Source organism: Trachurus japonicus, chromosome 4 (assembly GCF_045865225.1).
Source record: "Trachurus japonicus isolate A0001 chromosome 4, Traja_1.0".
Lineage (NCBI taxonomy): Eukaryota > Metazoa > Chordata > Actinopteri > Carangiformes > Carangidae > Trachurus > Trachurus japonicus.
This window is the reverse complement of record NC_140910.1, coordinates 4,813,443-4,830,106: the sequence shown is the minus strand read 5'-3', so window position 1 is coordinate 4,830,106 and position 16,664 is coordinate 4,813,443. Positions and strand designations below refer to the sequence as shown.

Below are 16,664 nucleotides of genomic sequence, written 5' to 3'. Positions count from 1 at the left end.
AGCCAACCAGAGAGCACGTTTCAAGAGTTTTATAGTTCATAAATAAACAATAGAAATATTCAATAGATAAATAATAGAATCAGAATGCTAAATGTCACTGTTTTCCCCTCATTTTACACACTGGACCTAAAAGCTAAAGCAGATTTCTTTGATGTGACCTGCTCAAGAAGAAGTGGTGAGTCCCAGACTACGGCTTGCTTCACCCTGAAGGGGCACAAGTCATATGCACCGACTGGCCTGCCCTCAGTGTGGCCATGGTTAACACATACTGTAGAGTCCCCACACAAACCTTTACTGTGCACTCACACCAAAAGCTTCATGAGCGTATAAGCAGCCGGTGTAGGTACCAAATGTGTCTGGGTTGCCAGATTTGTCCGGGGCTGCGAATTGCGATGACGTGGCACATCGTGATTGGTCGTGGTGGCGTAATGCATTGCGTTTACATGGATGGATGCCACAGTGGATGTTAGCGAAGTTAGTCACTTCGCCCCACAGAAATATTGGACTCATTTGTCACAAGACACATCTCTTCTGAACAGTTTGACACGAAAATGGAAATTTTCAGACGGACAATTCAGGAGAAAATGAAATGTGTTCAAGACCTGTCTCCGTCTCAACAACACACTCTCGCAAGATTTGGTACAGATCTCCTAGGCAACATCAAACAAACTTTCGTGAATGCCAGCGCTAATTACAGTATTTTAATCATATTTGACGTCACTGTTAGCTGTGTAAATGTTTAATGTTATCATAAGAAAATATAAATAGCTCACTTTCGTATACCTACAACTTTTATAAATCATCACGACCAATCACGATGTGCCAAGTCACGGCCCCGTACAAATCTGGCAGCCCGGACACATTTGGTACCTACACCGGCAGCTGGCAATGAAGGGCGTCTGGCACATCGGCAGCAACGAGCTAACACCCGCTAGCTTGCCGCTAACTGCTGCTAGCGGTGGCGGCTAGCACCCGCTTCCCAGCTCACCACAACGGCCCTCCTGCTCATTATAATGCACATTTGAGCCCGAGAGGAGGGGCCCATTTTGAATGTTTTGTTTACAAACGGCAACATATAAACCTCCAGACTCTACCTTTAACATTTTTTTTTCACTGAAATACAAATACAGAGAATACTGAGACCTCAATAGTGGAATGGAGTTTTCCAGCAAATGCACAGAAAGATCTCAAACGTGGTGCCTCTTACAATGAGATGATCTATATTACAAAAATAAGAGTGTGTAAACATACCTTGTGATTTTACACCGAACGGAGGGGAATAATCGCCTATCTTGGAGAACCGTTTGTAATTTGGATCGAGGAACATTTGCGCCACTTTGGTGAATCTGTCGATATAAAACAAAGCAGGTTACAACAAGGAAGAATGAAGAGGTGGAATTCATCAACACAGTGTTTGTCTGGGACCCACACAGCCCTGATGTTAACAGTGGAGATGTACTGATTAATGGCAGAATGCTCAAGAGGATTTAGAGTATCATGTTTTCAGCTAATCTACAGTCTGTCTGAGTTCAGCTCCAACAAAACAAACCCAAAACAAGTGTGAGACAAAGGACAAAGTGCTGTTTCTCACACTAGAGTTACACTTGAAAGCAAATGTCTTTACCACATGACATGGACACACGTCCATGACCTCCTCGTCTTGTGCGTGTTTTAAAGGCATATTTTCCGATGTTGACAGACAGTGGTTGTGAATCATCTCTAACAGACGGTTATAACAGCCCAGCTTTTCCATGAATCTGAACAGAAACAGGATTCTCTCGCACTAATCCCTGCTTCACAAGTATGAAAACATTACATCTGAGATGAATCAGCCACAGCTTGGGCTGGTGGAAAACGCAGCCGCAGCAGCTTGTTCTGGTTTTCATGTAGACCAGGGAAAACTGATGTGGCCAAATTAGTCTAGCCCATTCCAAACTGGATTGTTGATTGTTTTTGTTTTTTTTATGGAGCATGTATTATAATAGCATCTTAATGTTACTAGCAAAATCACTCATTGCTCTCTGTATAGTGGACACCAAAATCAGGCGTGATGCACTGTGAAAGTTGAAATTATAGTCCACTGTATACTGCCAACTTGTGGTGCAGCTACAGTAAGGCTAAGTTCAACAAACTACAATGATGCACTTAGAATTTTGCTGAAACTCCCTAGGTCGGTGTTTTTCAACCATGGGTCCGGGACCTCATGTGAGGTCGCCTGGAATTCAAATGGGGTCACCTGAAATGTCTAGTAATTGATTTAAAAAAAAAACTGATTAACCTAACTAATTATTATTCTTTTTAAAATTATAATTAAAAACACCACACACAATCTTAAACAACTGTATTCTATACTGTCACTTTATCGAATATAAATTGAGTTCAAATAAAATGCAGCATATAAAAATATCTGAGCTGGTGCATCTTGATTGACGGGCTCGCCCGAAATTTGTGATGTCAAAATGGGGTCACGAGCCAAAAAAGGTTGGGAGCCACTGCCCTAAGTGGACGAGTGCCAGCCAGTTGTTTGTTACGTAGTGGTGTTCCTACTCTTAGATAACCTTAGATAACCTTTGATTTCAATGTCATGTCATCTAAGGCAGTGTGGAAGGTCTGGGATCAACATTTAGAATTTATTCAGCACTTTCTGAGCGTCTACTCCTCCTCCACTAACACCACAGTGGATTGATAAGAAATGTGTGCTGAAGTCTGCAGACAAATCAAACCTGCGGTTTTGTGTACCCTGCGGGCTTGTTGCTTTAACAGTATTAGAACTGTTATGCTCTATTTAATTAATTTAATCCTCACATCTGTCTCCACTTTGAGGAAATAGGCCTTGATGAATGTGGACATAGCTGAGTTGCTTAAGCACAACTGAACATGTATGTATTGGATGTATGTACATGTGCATTTTCTTGTCGAGATCAGTGGTTGACTAACACTATGTACTATGATGTCACCGAGTGTTCTCAGATTCCCACCTCTAATGCGCGAGTTTCTGACATAAAATATAAAAGCAAAAATATGGCAATAGACGGCACCTTTAAAGAAGGAATGCAACGTGTTTTAGACAGGACCAGCCACATGTTTGAAGACTTTCTACAAATTCAATACAGAAAAATCAACAGCTTATGAAAAACAGTTGTTAATAAAAATTTAATCTTGCCTTAAGTACTGATATAATAATAATTAAAAAAAAGAAATTAATAATAATGTAAGTAAACCAAAACAGGAATTTTCTGTGGAAGATTCGAGATCCTAAGGGAAACTGATTCTCTAACCGAGTCATTCCCGGCAGCTCTGGCAGCTTCCTTCTTTTCATGTTTAATATCACATAATGAACTTAAATGTGCTCTGACTTGGCAACACAGAGCAGCTGCTAATCAGTGAAAGCTGGACAGTCTACAAAATCCCTGAAGGCAAACCCTCCTGAAAACACTTAGGACGGTCGGCGGGTCCTGCCACGAAGCCAGTCGGTTAAATTCCCGTAAATCAAAGAGGAAGAGGAAGGAACTAATTATATTTGATCAATGTTTGAAAAAGTGGCTGCTTAGTATCAGTAATTAAATTGGTAATGCTGTTTGTTACATTTTTTCCCTCAAGAAATACTTCTTAAACTTCTTTTAAAACAAATTTAGTTCAGTGTCATTTCACCTGGGACTTTGACTGAATGCTGCAGCACCATGTACTGATGGACCAGACCCAGTGTTTGCCTGCTGCTCCCATTCAGGTCCTCTGATAGATGATCACCACCGCTTAAATATGACTCACTCATTAATATCAACAGAGTAGACAGACTAGTGAGCATGACAACACCAGGCTGGGTTATCTTGGAAAATGACTGGAGCCATTGATGAGCGATGAAATCCTGAAGTCCTGCTTTACTGTAAAATCCATGGGATTGGCATTTGTCTTACAGAGTTTCCAGTGGATGTTTACCAGTGACGGGAATACCGGCATTATAAAGTAATGGTGTTACTAACGCCACTGCTTTTTTCATTAAGTAATCAAAATAGTTTCTGTTCCCCCGATATAACGCCATTACCGTTACTGACAATAAAATTTGCCGTTACTCAGCGTTGTTACTGTACTTGACTCACTGGAGCGGCTTTCAGCTAAGCAGGCCGCCTCTCAGCGATGGGAGCTTTTAAGTTTTTCTTTGGTGAGGGGGAAGGGAGGGTGAGACGACCGCATGAGAGACCGTCCCACACAACAGTGCAGTGTAGATAAGTGTGCAATGTTAATAATAATGATTTATTCTATTAGTGTCAATTTCATTCATTTAACATATTCAATGTTGACTTTCATTACATACAGTTTAATTTAATAGTTCCATGGAGGGAGTAGTGGTTTAGTGACAACGGCAGTGGTGCACAGTGAGATGTGAACACTGCTGCTGGGGTTTGTGCACCAGCTTGATTTCAAGGTTGCTTGAAATTAAATGACAATCTGATCATGACTCAAGAGTATGTGATACAAGTGAGCCTATAAAATAAAGAGAATGGTCAAGTTGTCTTTGAACGTCTACAGAAATTCAAGGTGTATTGCCGAAAAGTCCTTAGCATCTCAGCTACTAGATTAATTAAATTGTCAATTAGTAAAGATCAATGATAATGCATTTACACAAAAACAAGACAAAGTCAATCTGTCAGACTTTTCTTCCCACAGGCCATCACTCTGATTAACACTTTAGTGTCATTGTCAACAACTATCTGACACCATATCAACCACTTCCTCTACTACAGACTATATCTTAATCTAAAATGCAGAATTCTGTATCATGACATTGCACTCCTTGCACAACCTCATTGTTTATTTGCACTACTGTGTAGCCATTGACCAGTTTTAATCCAATAGTTGTAGTATTGTATTATTGTTCAGTTGTCAAATCCGACTCCGATTTCACTTGCACAGCTTGTGACAGCTAGAACGTTTTCTTCATCCTGCTCCTTCCCATGCATGGAACGTGTGAATTATAATCTATCCTCATATTGTCAATAATGTATAAAATTGAAAATGTCCATGCATGGAAGAAACAAAAATTAAATGAATGCTTGCTTCGCTATGTTTTCATACAGTAGCTTGACCTCTGCCTGCAGCTGCAGCTTCTCACTCTGCTGGATGTTTTCACCGAGGACTCATTTGCTTGACACAAGTCAGTAAATTAACTCATTCAAAACACAGACTACTTTTTTATTATGTATTTAATTTTTTTGCCATCCTGACTCAACCAGAGAGCTCCATCAGTGACTGGCTCCTTCCTCCCTGCAGCTGCCAGACTCCACAACAAGAGCTGTTCTCCACACAAAAGACTGGAATGTGGATATATTTTAAATTTATTTATTTTTCTTTTAAATCACACTATTACAAATACTGTTTCTTTCTTTTCTTTTCTTTTTTTGTTTTACTGTTATTGCTTTTTTCTATTTCATATCTGTGCTATACATTTCTTTGCTGTTGTTTGCTGCTGTAGCCCTGTACATTTCCCCACTGTGGAACGAATATTATTTTATATTTAAAAGATTTATCTTAAAAGAAGTCAGTCACACAACTGTTGGCCACCCTTAATAAAAACTGTGATCATATAAATGCTACATTTGCAATGTAAACAATATGTAAATGTCATTTTGCCCTGCATCCATGTGCGTGTGTGTCGGTACATACTGAAACTGCTGTAAAAAGCAGCTCACACCTGCTAATTTGGATGTAAAAAGTTGTAGTTTTGGGCCAATTCATTCTGACTTTTCAATTTGATTCTGAAAAAAGGTTCATGAAGAAAAGGTGAAGCATAAGGAATCTGGATATTTCTGTTGGCGCTCCAGGACTTTATGAATGACTCGTGCAGCTGCAGCAGAGACAGCACATTAAACGGGTCAAGGTCGCGGCTTTCTCCTGAGGAAATCTCACTTGTGTTATTTTACCAGGTTACAATCTGGACTCTGAACACACTTCATTAAGGATTCTATCCGAAGGCCGCGGTGGGTTGGAGGGTTGCGTGCCTCCGCTGCTCGGAGAATAAGTGGGAAAGTGAATCGGCCCGAGGTTTTCTCACGCACTGGGACGACGACAGAGCAGAAGAGGACCAAAATAGATCGGCGCAACCCACTGGCCCATTCAGACCGTTGCATCTTCGTGGCTCATTTTATAGATGGTGCTAAAAACATAAGCAGGTGCAGGGCTTTCACAGCGTGGTCGTCAATAATGCAGAGGCAGAAATGGGATCTTTCCTCTATCGTGCCACTCTGTGCTCAGAGAGCTTTCCATAACACTGAGTGAGACTGAGAATACTCAGGCCAGCTGTGGGGGAATACAGTAGGTGAATCAGACAGACAGTTCTTTAGATCACCACAGGCTCAGGGTCGGTCTATGGCTGGCACCAGGTAACGTAGACAGCTGCCTCCTACAAGACACAGCTAAACACACCTGGAGGATGAGAGTTCTCTCTTTTTTTTATATTATACATGTACAAATACAAAACATACCCTCTCATGCGTACATACACTGATTAATATTACAATACTCACAAGAATAATGAATGATGTTAAAATTAATAATAACAGTAATAATGACATGACACAAATATCAAGAAAGTAATGAAATGAAAAGAAAAATAAATAGAAATAATAATAATTGGAGGGTGAGAGTTCTCAACTAGTTCCTGACCTGATGCGCTGGTTCAGGCCGGTTTCGGGCCGCAAATACAAATGACTCTTCTTCTTCTTTTTTTTTTCTTAATTAAAAACACATCTTCTTACCAACGAAAACTTTTCGTTGACGACGCTTTATTCTGTGACTAATTTGTAACGAGAACGTAAATTTAACAACAAAAACTAAAACGAAATCTCTGTTCATTATTAACTGACGAATAAAAACGTGACGAAAAAGCTGACGCTGACCGGCCAGACAATCTGGATTTCAACCATCCTCAATGCCTGGATTGTTTTCCTTTTTAACCAATTCATTATCTTAACTCAAATTCAAACTCTCAGTCCGGTCTCTGCCCCCCCACTGAGAAACACCGGAGCATCACGCTGCACTGAGACACAGGCAGTACACTGTTGTCAATGAGGGACGATTAATCAGCGTATTTTCGCCGCCTACGAGAAGTCCCATCTCATACACCAGTTCAAGAGTAGAATATAAAGACATACCACTGTCAACAAAGGGACCAGAGTCAACAATACAGCAACAGGACAGGACAGAGGTGACTGTTCCAACACTTTTTTTATGGGATGGGACAGGTGTAAAAGTCCATCTCTGTGTCACTGTCTACTGAATGAATGAATATAAACACAGCAACTAGACTAGTTTGATATTCTATAAAAAATATATATACAGAAATAACAAAAATTGTGTAGTTGTGGTTTTAAAAATCCATGTGTGTGTCAGTGAGTTAAAGAATGGGATATAGAAGCGTTTTGAGGGCTGATAAGACATCTCTGCATCCAGCAGAGATACTATCACCTGATGAAAACTAGCTCAGCTGTAAAATAACAGCTCTGCTGTGGGTCGCTCTGACAGCGCTCCTGTTAACCCCTTGTGTCCAGTAGAAATCCAGCTTAAGCAAGTTAGCTGAGAGAAACGTGACCAGGCTCTAGAACAGAGGTCAGAGACCCCTGTAAAAGGAAAATGCGACTTGGTGGAAACAGGTTTTGTGAATACTCCAATAAAAAAATAAAAAAATCTCTGAGAAATAACGCTACACTTTAACAATGGAGACACCAGGCAGTTGTTTTTTAGTTTTTAGTGCAGACATTTGATAGCCTACTACTTATTTAAATTGTTTGTTGTTGTTGTTGTTTAGTGGATGCTCTCTCTATCTCTCATGGCGCATTTTCTTCTCCCAATAACCGCAAAACAATAACGAATGGAAACGGGCATAAATGTGCATTTTATTTTTGCACATTTTCACAAAATTTGGTTAAAAAATGTCGATACATTTGGATGGAAACCTGACTCGTGTTATTTTGGGGGCTTTCTGTGCATGTATTTTGAAAGGACAGCTGGAGAGAGACTGAGGGGGGATTGACACGCAAGCAAAGGGGCCGCCGGGTGGAATCGAACCTAGGGTCGGTGTAGCAGGCGTGCTACGACGCTCGCGGCTCAGCGTATTTAATCGGAGATTCAATCGAGCATTTTAGCGATGGTGAGCGGCCTGACGCTGCGTCATTAACGCCACCGCTAACGTGTCCTTTTTTGTTTACGATCTCCTCTCCTTCAGCCTCACGTTCTGGCGATGACGCTGCAACCCAACTACACAGCTGTTACATGATTGGCTGTTTGTCTGTCGCTTGTAGCGTCCAAGGATTGCCCATGTCTTTGAACTGTTGTGACTGTTTCATTCATAAATAATATTTTTTTTTCTGGATGCACTGTAGTCTCTGTTTCAGTATTTTCCTCCCAGTGCAATATGTTTTAATAGGCTAAGTTTCTGAATAGCAGTGTTTTGAAATGGGATCCAGGTCCCTGTTGAGAATAACAGGAAAATATCTTCAAAATATGATTGAATGTGGCCTATAGGCTATGGATAGATTAAAATCCCAGGTATGTTGTTTTTGTATTTTGTGTCATATTTTAACATTGTGTTATTGAAGTGGCACACTCATTGACAAGACAATTTCAAACTGGCACTCCATGTCACAAAGGTTGCAGACCCCTGCTCTAGAAGAACACAGGGTTCCTACACATTTGAAATTTCTAAATTCCCTACGTTGTCCAGACCCTAATTTCCAGACTTCTCGATAAAAAAAATTCAAATAATTTGTGACATTTAAGTAATTAAATGTGTATCATGTAAATAAATTACGCAATTAATCATTTGTTTTAATTATTCTGAATTTGTATGTCATTATGTCACCAAATAATTTCCAGGAGATTGCAGCTAATAGCTCATACAAAATAATTAACCCAAATAACTTCACATAAGACCAAACCCAAAGTATTAAGATAAATATATTTCCATACAATAGTTTCCATTTTCCATACTTTTCCAGACCTGGAAATGTATAAAATCAAATTCCATACTTGTCCATACTTTCCATACTTGCGTAGGAACCCTGAGAACATGAGCACTGCAATGTTAACAGCCTAACACACACAGTGCAATGACTTTGTTGAGTTACATTTCCACACTCGTTGGCGATAAAGATTATCATCTGACATTTGTGTTTGAAGTCTAAGATGTGGGTGTAGAAACACATGGTGTGCTGTGTGTTCTCTTACTTTGGATAAATGGCGGTCATCTTGGCAGCTGCAAAGTCAGGCCTACACGCACCGTCACTGAGATTGCCGTACTTGTAGACCAGCTCCAAAGGCCTGTAGACATGAAGGAGAGGAGTCAGCTCTGATACCGTGTCTAAATAAATAAGGCTCAGTTCCTGGACTCTGACTGGGAAATGGAGCTTGTATGAAACAGTGAAATGTATACTCACAGGCTCCCATCCAGCTTCAACAGGAACCCCTGTTTGTCGTACACTAGAAAAAACAAAAAGTGGAAAGTATGAAGACAAACAAAATGCGTTAAATTAGTTTATTTTATTGCACTAAAGGTATTTGGTAACAAAAAAACATACATTTCTTTACAGACACATTTCTAAGTCCTGTCTCTGAAATCCTTCTGTTCAGTGCCAGTGCAGGAGGCCGGTGTGTTCATGTAATGTGGTGTAATCTGAGGTTGTAAAGGTTGAGTTGCAGGCCAACCACACCCACACCTCAACTTAGGTGTAAATGCCATTTGCTAATATAAAACTGGAGTGGAAGAAGGAGGGGCACATTTTATTTACAGCATTGGTCATTATTATTATTTGTCATGATTTCATTAGTGGCCAGTCTTAAGAGTGTGGGCTTCTATTGAGACTATGACAATCACTTTGGTTATATATAGTTTTTGTTTTTATACATAAACCAGAAGAGCTGAAAGCGTTCTCCCTGACAGCTCAAAGAGGAGTCCAGTTTCCAACAGGTTTCTACTCTACATTTTCTACTGTAATGCAAACTGGCTGACTATGTTTTAATTGGACACCTTGTGAGAGATGAGATAATCAGGAAATGAACCACTCGACATCATCATCATCATCAGATGAAGCCTGCTGCCACGGCCTGACTGGTTTACTGGATGAGAGAACAGAGTCTGAGTAGAGAGACTGGCTCCCTCCTCTGGTAGAGGAAGGGATGTGGATGTACTGCAGCTAGAAGATCTGCTTCCTTTAACAGACAGTCAGTGTCAGTCACTGTCAGTCAGAGCCGGCCCAAGGCATAAGCAAACTAAGCACTTGCTTGGGGCCCCATGACTATTGGGGGCCCCCCAAAAGGCAAGTAACTTTTTAAAATTGTAGTGCGTAACTTTTGTCGACCTTTAGAGAAACACTGCGTTATTACAAAAAACTTAAATTATTGTTGCATTTCAAATTGTTGTTGCACTTTTCTGTTGCAGTAGGCTATATTTAAAACCAAAAATTTTAAAAAGCAGATGATGTGTTTACAGTAAATGCATTGTCTGTTGGTTTATTTTTTTACTTTTAGTCGACCTAGGTGACATTCAGTATCCCAGTAGGCCTACTACATCAATTTGAAGATTAAATGTAAATCAACCCAGTGCCATTTCAGAATAAAAACCATAGATGGGTAAAAGAAAACTGCCAGGATATGATGATTCCTAATGACAGAGTAAAAAATGAAATAGTATTATTGGCAGTAGCCTAATTGGCACCAAAATAAAGGTTTTGCTTAGGACCCCATGGAGGCTTGGGCCGGCCCTGCTGTCAGTTGGTCAGTGTCAGTCGATCAGTGTCAGTCAGTCACTGTCAGTTTGTCAGTGTCGGTCGATCAATGTCACTTGCTCAGTGTCAGTCGGTCAGTCTGTGTCAGTCAGTCAGTGTCAGTCGGTCAGTGTCAGTGTAAATCCAGGGACACACTACACGATGTGTTGAGTTGTTTCTGATTTAAAGCCTTGGAGTTCTCACTAAGCCACTGGCCTCAGCAGACGACTGTATGTTATGATGACTTAAAGACTGAGGATCACACACGTATTCACTGCACCAGACAGACGATGGATCACAGACGACACCATTTGTCAAACCAACTGAACACACCAAACCCTCACGAAAACCCTCGAGTAAACAAACGTGGACGACACCCGGCTGACTGCTGTCTGCTCAGCTGTCTCCTGTGAGAAATGCGGGTATAGGTCAAGTTGTGGAGGAGTCAACATGTTTTGATATTTCTGATATTTCCTGTATCCCACCTCCTCTTGTTCATTGGCTGTTGGGTGTTGTGTTTGTGGCTGGGTCGGTAACCAGTACGCACTACCCGACTGCGTCCAGAATCGGCTCAAAAACTTCAAACACTGCGACTGAAGTCTGGAGGGGTCAGTCCGCCTCACACACCAAATGATTTCTGAGCCAGCTCGCCATGCTGACTGTCCCTAATTAGCACTGATTGGTGCAGACTAGGCCCGACTGTGAATTGTGGGTAAAATTGGGCAAAAGATGGTTTAGTGTGTCCCCAGCTTAAGGAGGTGGAAGTCTAGACAGACTCTCGAGTGCAATGCAGAGCAACAGTGAACACAGCTCAACATGATGTGGCAAAAAGGTTTTTAATGAAACTGAGGAGGCTGGTTCTCAGTTCCAGTTCCAGTTCCAGTTCCAGATTTAATTATTTTTATCTTTCCATCCATCGCACAAAGTCATACTGAAGGCTGAGATGGACGAGATAATGCAATCAAATTTGGAGGGTTGGTACAGAGAAGACCCCCTGCCAGCTGACTCCCAAAAGCAAAACGTTCATACCGCATAACTGGCTGTGTGGATGTATGATCAGGATGCAGTCCTGAGGGTTATGTAATTGTTGATTAAATTGATTGATTAAAATAGACGTGGCCTAAAACAGAAAATCTAAATTCGCCGCTCTTTGCCGTTTACATTTCTAAAAGTAGTAAAGCTGAAATTTGTTCTGGTTATACACTGAATTGTGACAAATGTTTGCCAGGTTGAATTTCATGACTATCAACCTAAAATTGCAGGTTCATTAACGTAAATATGTCAATAAGATATGTTTTAATTCTTGCTATTTTTGGCCTCTAACTCTGGTATATCCTGCATTCAAAAACCTATTGGTATATTCAGTGGAGGCAGGTCATGCCCAATTCTGTCTGGAGTTTTTCTTTTTTCTTTTTGCAAATTCACACTAAATGCAGAATCTTTTTCAAGCCGGCCTCAGCGGCTTCTTCTCCAGACAGATCTGCAAAGTGAAATCAAATCACCGGCACTGTTTTTCGGTCATTTTCGAAATAACACTCTACAGCTCTAGGTCCTCGAGTGCTACCATAGGAAAAGACCCAAGAAAAATATGTGCAGCCAGGACCTAGCTCTCCTCCTGCTAGCTGCGCTACATTGCTGTTAAACAGCAAAGTAATGGGAGCAGAACTTTAAGACCGTGACTTTGGCCTCTATTATGCAAAAAATATCACTACACATGTTTTGCAACATCCACCAGTGCCTTACCACACAATACCGACTGTGCATAAACTCTGTTATTATGAGAGAATAGTGCTACATGTAATATGTGTTTTGTCACGTAGCTCTGTTCATGGTGGCTTCCTTGGTAGACCTCAATGACACTGGTGGAACTATTACGGTAATATGAGAGAATAGTGCTACATGTGGTTTTGTCACATAGCTCTGTTCCTGCTGGCTTCCTTGTAGACCTTACTAGTTGACATCAACATACTAATGCTGTTGGCGCAGAGATCATTTCATGTTGACGTTGCCACGCAACCACATGTAAATATTTATATATTCTGGACCGTCATAATGTATTAATCAATTATTTATATACTATAAAAAAAATCTGTAAAATTAATACTTTTATTCTGCACCCCTCTAGACGTTCTGTGGGTGTATTATTTTTGAAAAATGTATCGTTTTGATGAAAAAGTTGTAGCTATAACCTTTAAATGTAATCCATCAATTCAAATAAATAAAGACATGAAATATTTCAGTCTGTGTGAAATGAATCTATATAATATATGGGTTTCACTATTTGAATTGAACTACTGAAATAAATAGACTTTACCATGATATTCTAATGTATTGAAATGCATCTGTATTTTCCCCAACACCAGAGCTTGGGCAGAAGTCATGCCACATAATAACCTGACTGTGAGCTCAGAGAACAGACAGAGGAGCAGAGCAGAGCGGCTCCTCTGTCACTTCTGTAGAGTGGATAAATCCGGCTACTATTACTGCACTCTATTACTGCCACTGGTCAATGAAATAAGCTGACAAACATAACACTGACTGTACATTACATTACATTTCATTACATTAACTTCTATGTGGAAGACTCACTTGATTTGTGGCCCCAGCCCTGTAAGGTGACTCTCGCCGATGAGTAGTAGAGGATTCCCAGGGCCAGCATGGAGCACAGGCCCAGGAGGAGGTTGCGACTGGGTTTCATTCTCATCTCCAGCTAGCACATGGCACATCCCCACACAGGAGCCTACATGATGGGGAAACAAACTGGTTAAACCTGCACTCAAGACACAGCGTGTTATTGGTTAATACAAGAGCCAACAGACAGTGCAGGTCAGAGGCTCTGCACCACTCAGCAGAGGTATCAAATTCCTCCACAGTGTTATCTTCGTCAGGAGAGGCGTTATTATGTAGACTTCACTTGTCCTGTACCAACGGGAGGTGTTCACAGGTTCCATCAAAACACAAAATGACTTCAGAAAATCAAAATTCTGAAGTAAATTATTTTGTGATGTCTCCTGGAGACATTGTGTTGTCAGCAATTGAAGCATGTGTTGTCAAAATGATGATTTTTACTAAATGTATCATTAGTTTTAATGTGTTTTCTTTCTGACAATGTAGTGGCCACCCAGGCTTCACCCAGGAATTACACTGGACCCCTCCAGACTCTGTGGCTGCCAAATACCGTCATTTGTGCTTTTGTGTCATTCATACTTCAGTCATGGTTATATGGAGTGTAAGTTAACGTGATAATATTGAAGACACATTAGCAACAATGGGGTGACGCGTTATGTTCCATTCGAGTTAATTGAGTGTGTGTGGTGTGGTGTTAACCAGTGCTATCAGGTTAATGAGTTTAACCCTTAAGATAATTGTATCTCCAATAAACTTTACGTTAAATTTTCTGTAGCCTATGTCATGATTTACTTGCCGAAGAAAAATGGAGAGCATACAGTGTAGGGTAAAAAAAAAAAAAAGACCTCAAAAAATTAAAAAACAGTCTGTTAGTGCAGCTAGCAGCTAGCTTATTAACTATGTTTGCCTATGGACATAATGATGATAGGCTATTAGCCGCAATCCGTTAGCTACCTCTGTAACCACCGCAAACCGCTGCATCAGTCTGACGGTGGGAGATGTAACCGTCCCGTCCTTAAACGCACCACATTAACGTGCCAACACATTTATGAGGGAACGTGTCCGAGCGTTTACATAACTAATACGGTAGCTAATAAGCCACCACGACTAGCTGGCCACGCTAGCAGCAGGCAGGGATCCGTTCCCAGACTCTTACCCAGAGAGAGTACCGTTAATTCTCCAGGCTGACCTCAGATCCGTCGGTACTTCCTGCCGACGCACTGGCCACCGAGCTTCTGATATACATTGATCGATATTGAACGTTCCGTGAAAACATCCCAGTGTTAAAAATTATGTCCACATTTTTTTTTAAATCAGCATACAGGCTACTTGAGGGGCAGACCGTGGCCCCCTCCCCTCCGTAAGACTCCGGCCAGCCTGCTGAGACAGACACACAGCCGATACGCCCCGCTGTGTGAGAAAGCGGAACGCCAATATCCATTTAAAGAAATCTGCTCTTAAATGTAGTTCCCATAGTCCTTGTAGCCTGCATTTGTCCAGTAATATGTACCCCACTTCTACCTTATTGTGTCAGTTAATGTCATGAAATAGGGCAGGTTATTTTTGTTAACAAAACATTTTGAACAAATTGTAGATATCATACAGCAAAAAAAAGAAAGAAAAGGAAAAACAGTGCATATCTATACACGACAGCAGGGTAAATGACAGTGTAGTTGTTCCCTGTACTCACCACCGGTCACCACACTGCAATTTAAGAAACCATGCAAAGAAAGTGCTGCAAACTCAGAACACATCTTTAACAATGTGGCCACACCTACACTGTACATAATCACATAATCACTGTTTCCAGCTCTACAGGCAGCCAGACCAGCTGGATATAAGCAAGTGAGAGTGGGGAATGATGCAGGAGTGCAGGAGAGACAAGGAAACATATAAAATTGAACCATTTCATTTTATGATCATATTACCAAATGGGCTTGAGCTGAAAAGTATTTTGAAATCTATTACATCAAAATAAAAAATCTTTGAATATGTGCATCCTGATTGACATTTGTCCAAATGAACCATAGCATGCTCCTTGCAGTATTCACATTTTCCTGCACTATTATCTGCTGATTTTGTGTTCTTCTGTTCAGTCCAGTGTCCAAATCTGATTCTTTGTTGTTTCAGCTCTTCTGTTCCTTCCTGCATCTTACATCACCCACTTTTCTTTGCAGCTCGTCACATACCATTGTGCTTTTCTCTCTTCCTCACACTTCAGTAATCTGTCAATTTAGCTAAACTTCTTCTTCTTTTTTTTTTTTTTTACCCGTTTCCACCTCCCCTCCCCTTTCTATTCATAAAAACTGAAATCTCCCCACTCAAAAACTTTATGGAATAAAACATCCTTGGATGTTTGATGAACTTAAACTGTCAATGGAAGATATAGGCTTTATATAGCCTACTGGCCAATCGAAACAGTTGTACACAAGGGGGCAATATTTATAAACACTATCAACTAACAAACAAAACAGTACAGAACAAATAGCTACTGTAGTCGGCCTACTGTTAGTCTGTAGCTTGAAATAAAGACCATGATTCTGCAAAGAAGAAAAACACCAAAACTCAGAAATCCAAATTCAAATCATGATGTGGTAGAAATTTATTCCATCTTAAATGACACCTCCTCCAAGACTTCTGCTTTCTGACACTCATCCTTTCCTCAGTCCTGACCTCTGACCAAACGCCCCCCACCCCCCAGCACTGACACAAAATAGAGAACAACTGGAATAACTTCAGATAAATTTACATGAATAATGCTGAATATAAAAAATCTAAATGTGCTGCTTGGTACAAAATTAAGTAAACCAAAGGTTGTTATATAAAACGAGAACCAGCATGGACCGGACATGCAGTGTATGGGTGTCAAGTATAAGAAAAAACAGACAGTGCACAAAGTGTCTGAACATGGAAATTAACATTTACTACATGAGACGTACTGTCCCCATAACAATATAATAATTACATGATTTACACTGTGGAAAGGTAGGAGATAATAGGCTACATCTAATTAGCCTATGTTTTATTAGGGAAGTAGGCTACAGATGTCACAGTCTGAAAAATAATTTGTCATTTGCACAGTTTTGTCTTCCTTTGCACAGTTTTATACATTATGCATATTTAGTTTGGTAGTTGTCTATTTTCAATTCTATTCTATTTTAGCATTTTATTCATAGTCTCATAAGGATGTATGTAATATTGCTTCTTATTATCTTCAGCTGAAGGAGCGGAGCGCATAAGTTCCTGAAAATACAGAAGTACCAAATTCGCACCTTCACTTCC

General features: G+C 40.5%; 1 protein-coding gene across 3 annotated transcripts in view; it reads right to left on the bottom strand.

The window, feature by feature from the left end:
* st3gal3a (ST3 beta-galactoside alpha-2,3-sialyltransferase 3a) overlaps nucleotides 1-14,764 on the bottom strand; it is a 36,017-nt gene extending 21,253 nt beyond the window's left edge. Inside the window, exons 1-5 of one of the 3 annotated variants that reach the window (XM_085773499.1) lie at nucleotides 14,539-14,764; nucleotides 13,344-13,494; nucleotides 9,429-9,471; nucleotides 9,220-9,312; nucleotides 1,252-1,346 (exon numbers count right to left, since the gene is read on the bottom strand). In XM_085773499.1, the coding sequence (XP_085629625.1) occupies nucleotides 1,252-1,346; nucleotides 9,220-9,312; nucleotides 9,429-9,471; nucleotides 13,344-13,458 (346 nt within the window). In that variant the 5' untranslated portion in view covers nucleotides 13,459-13,494; nucleotides 14,539-14,764. Of the gene's footprint in view, nucleotides 1-1,251; nucleotides 1,347-9,219; nucleotides 9,313-9,428; nucleotides 9,472-13,343; nucleotides 13,495-14,336; nucleotides 14,356-14,538 lie in introns of those variants that run through there. The other 2 variants (XM_085773498.1, XM_085773500.1) reach the window with 2 other exon arrangements.
* Nucleotides 14,765-16,664: the final 1,900 nt, after the last annotated feature.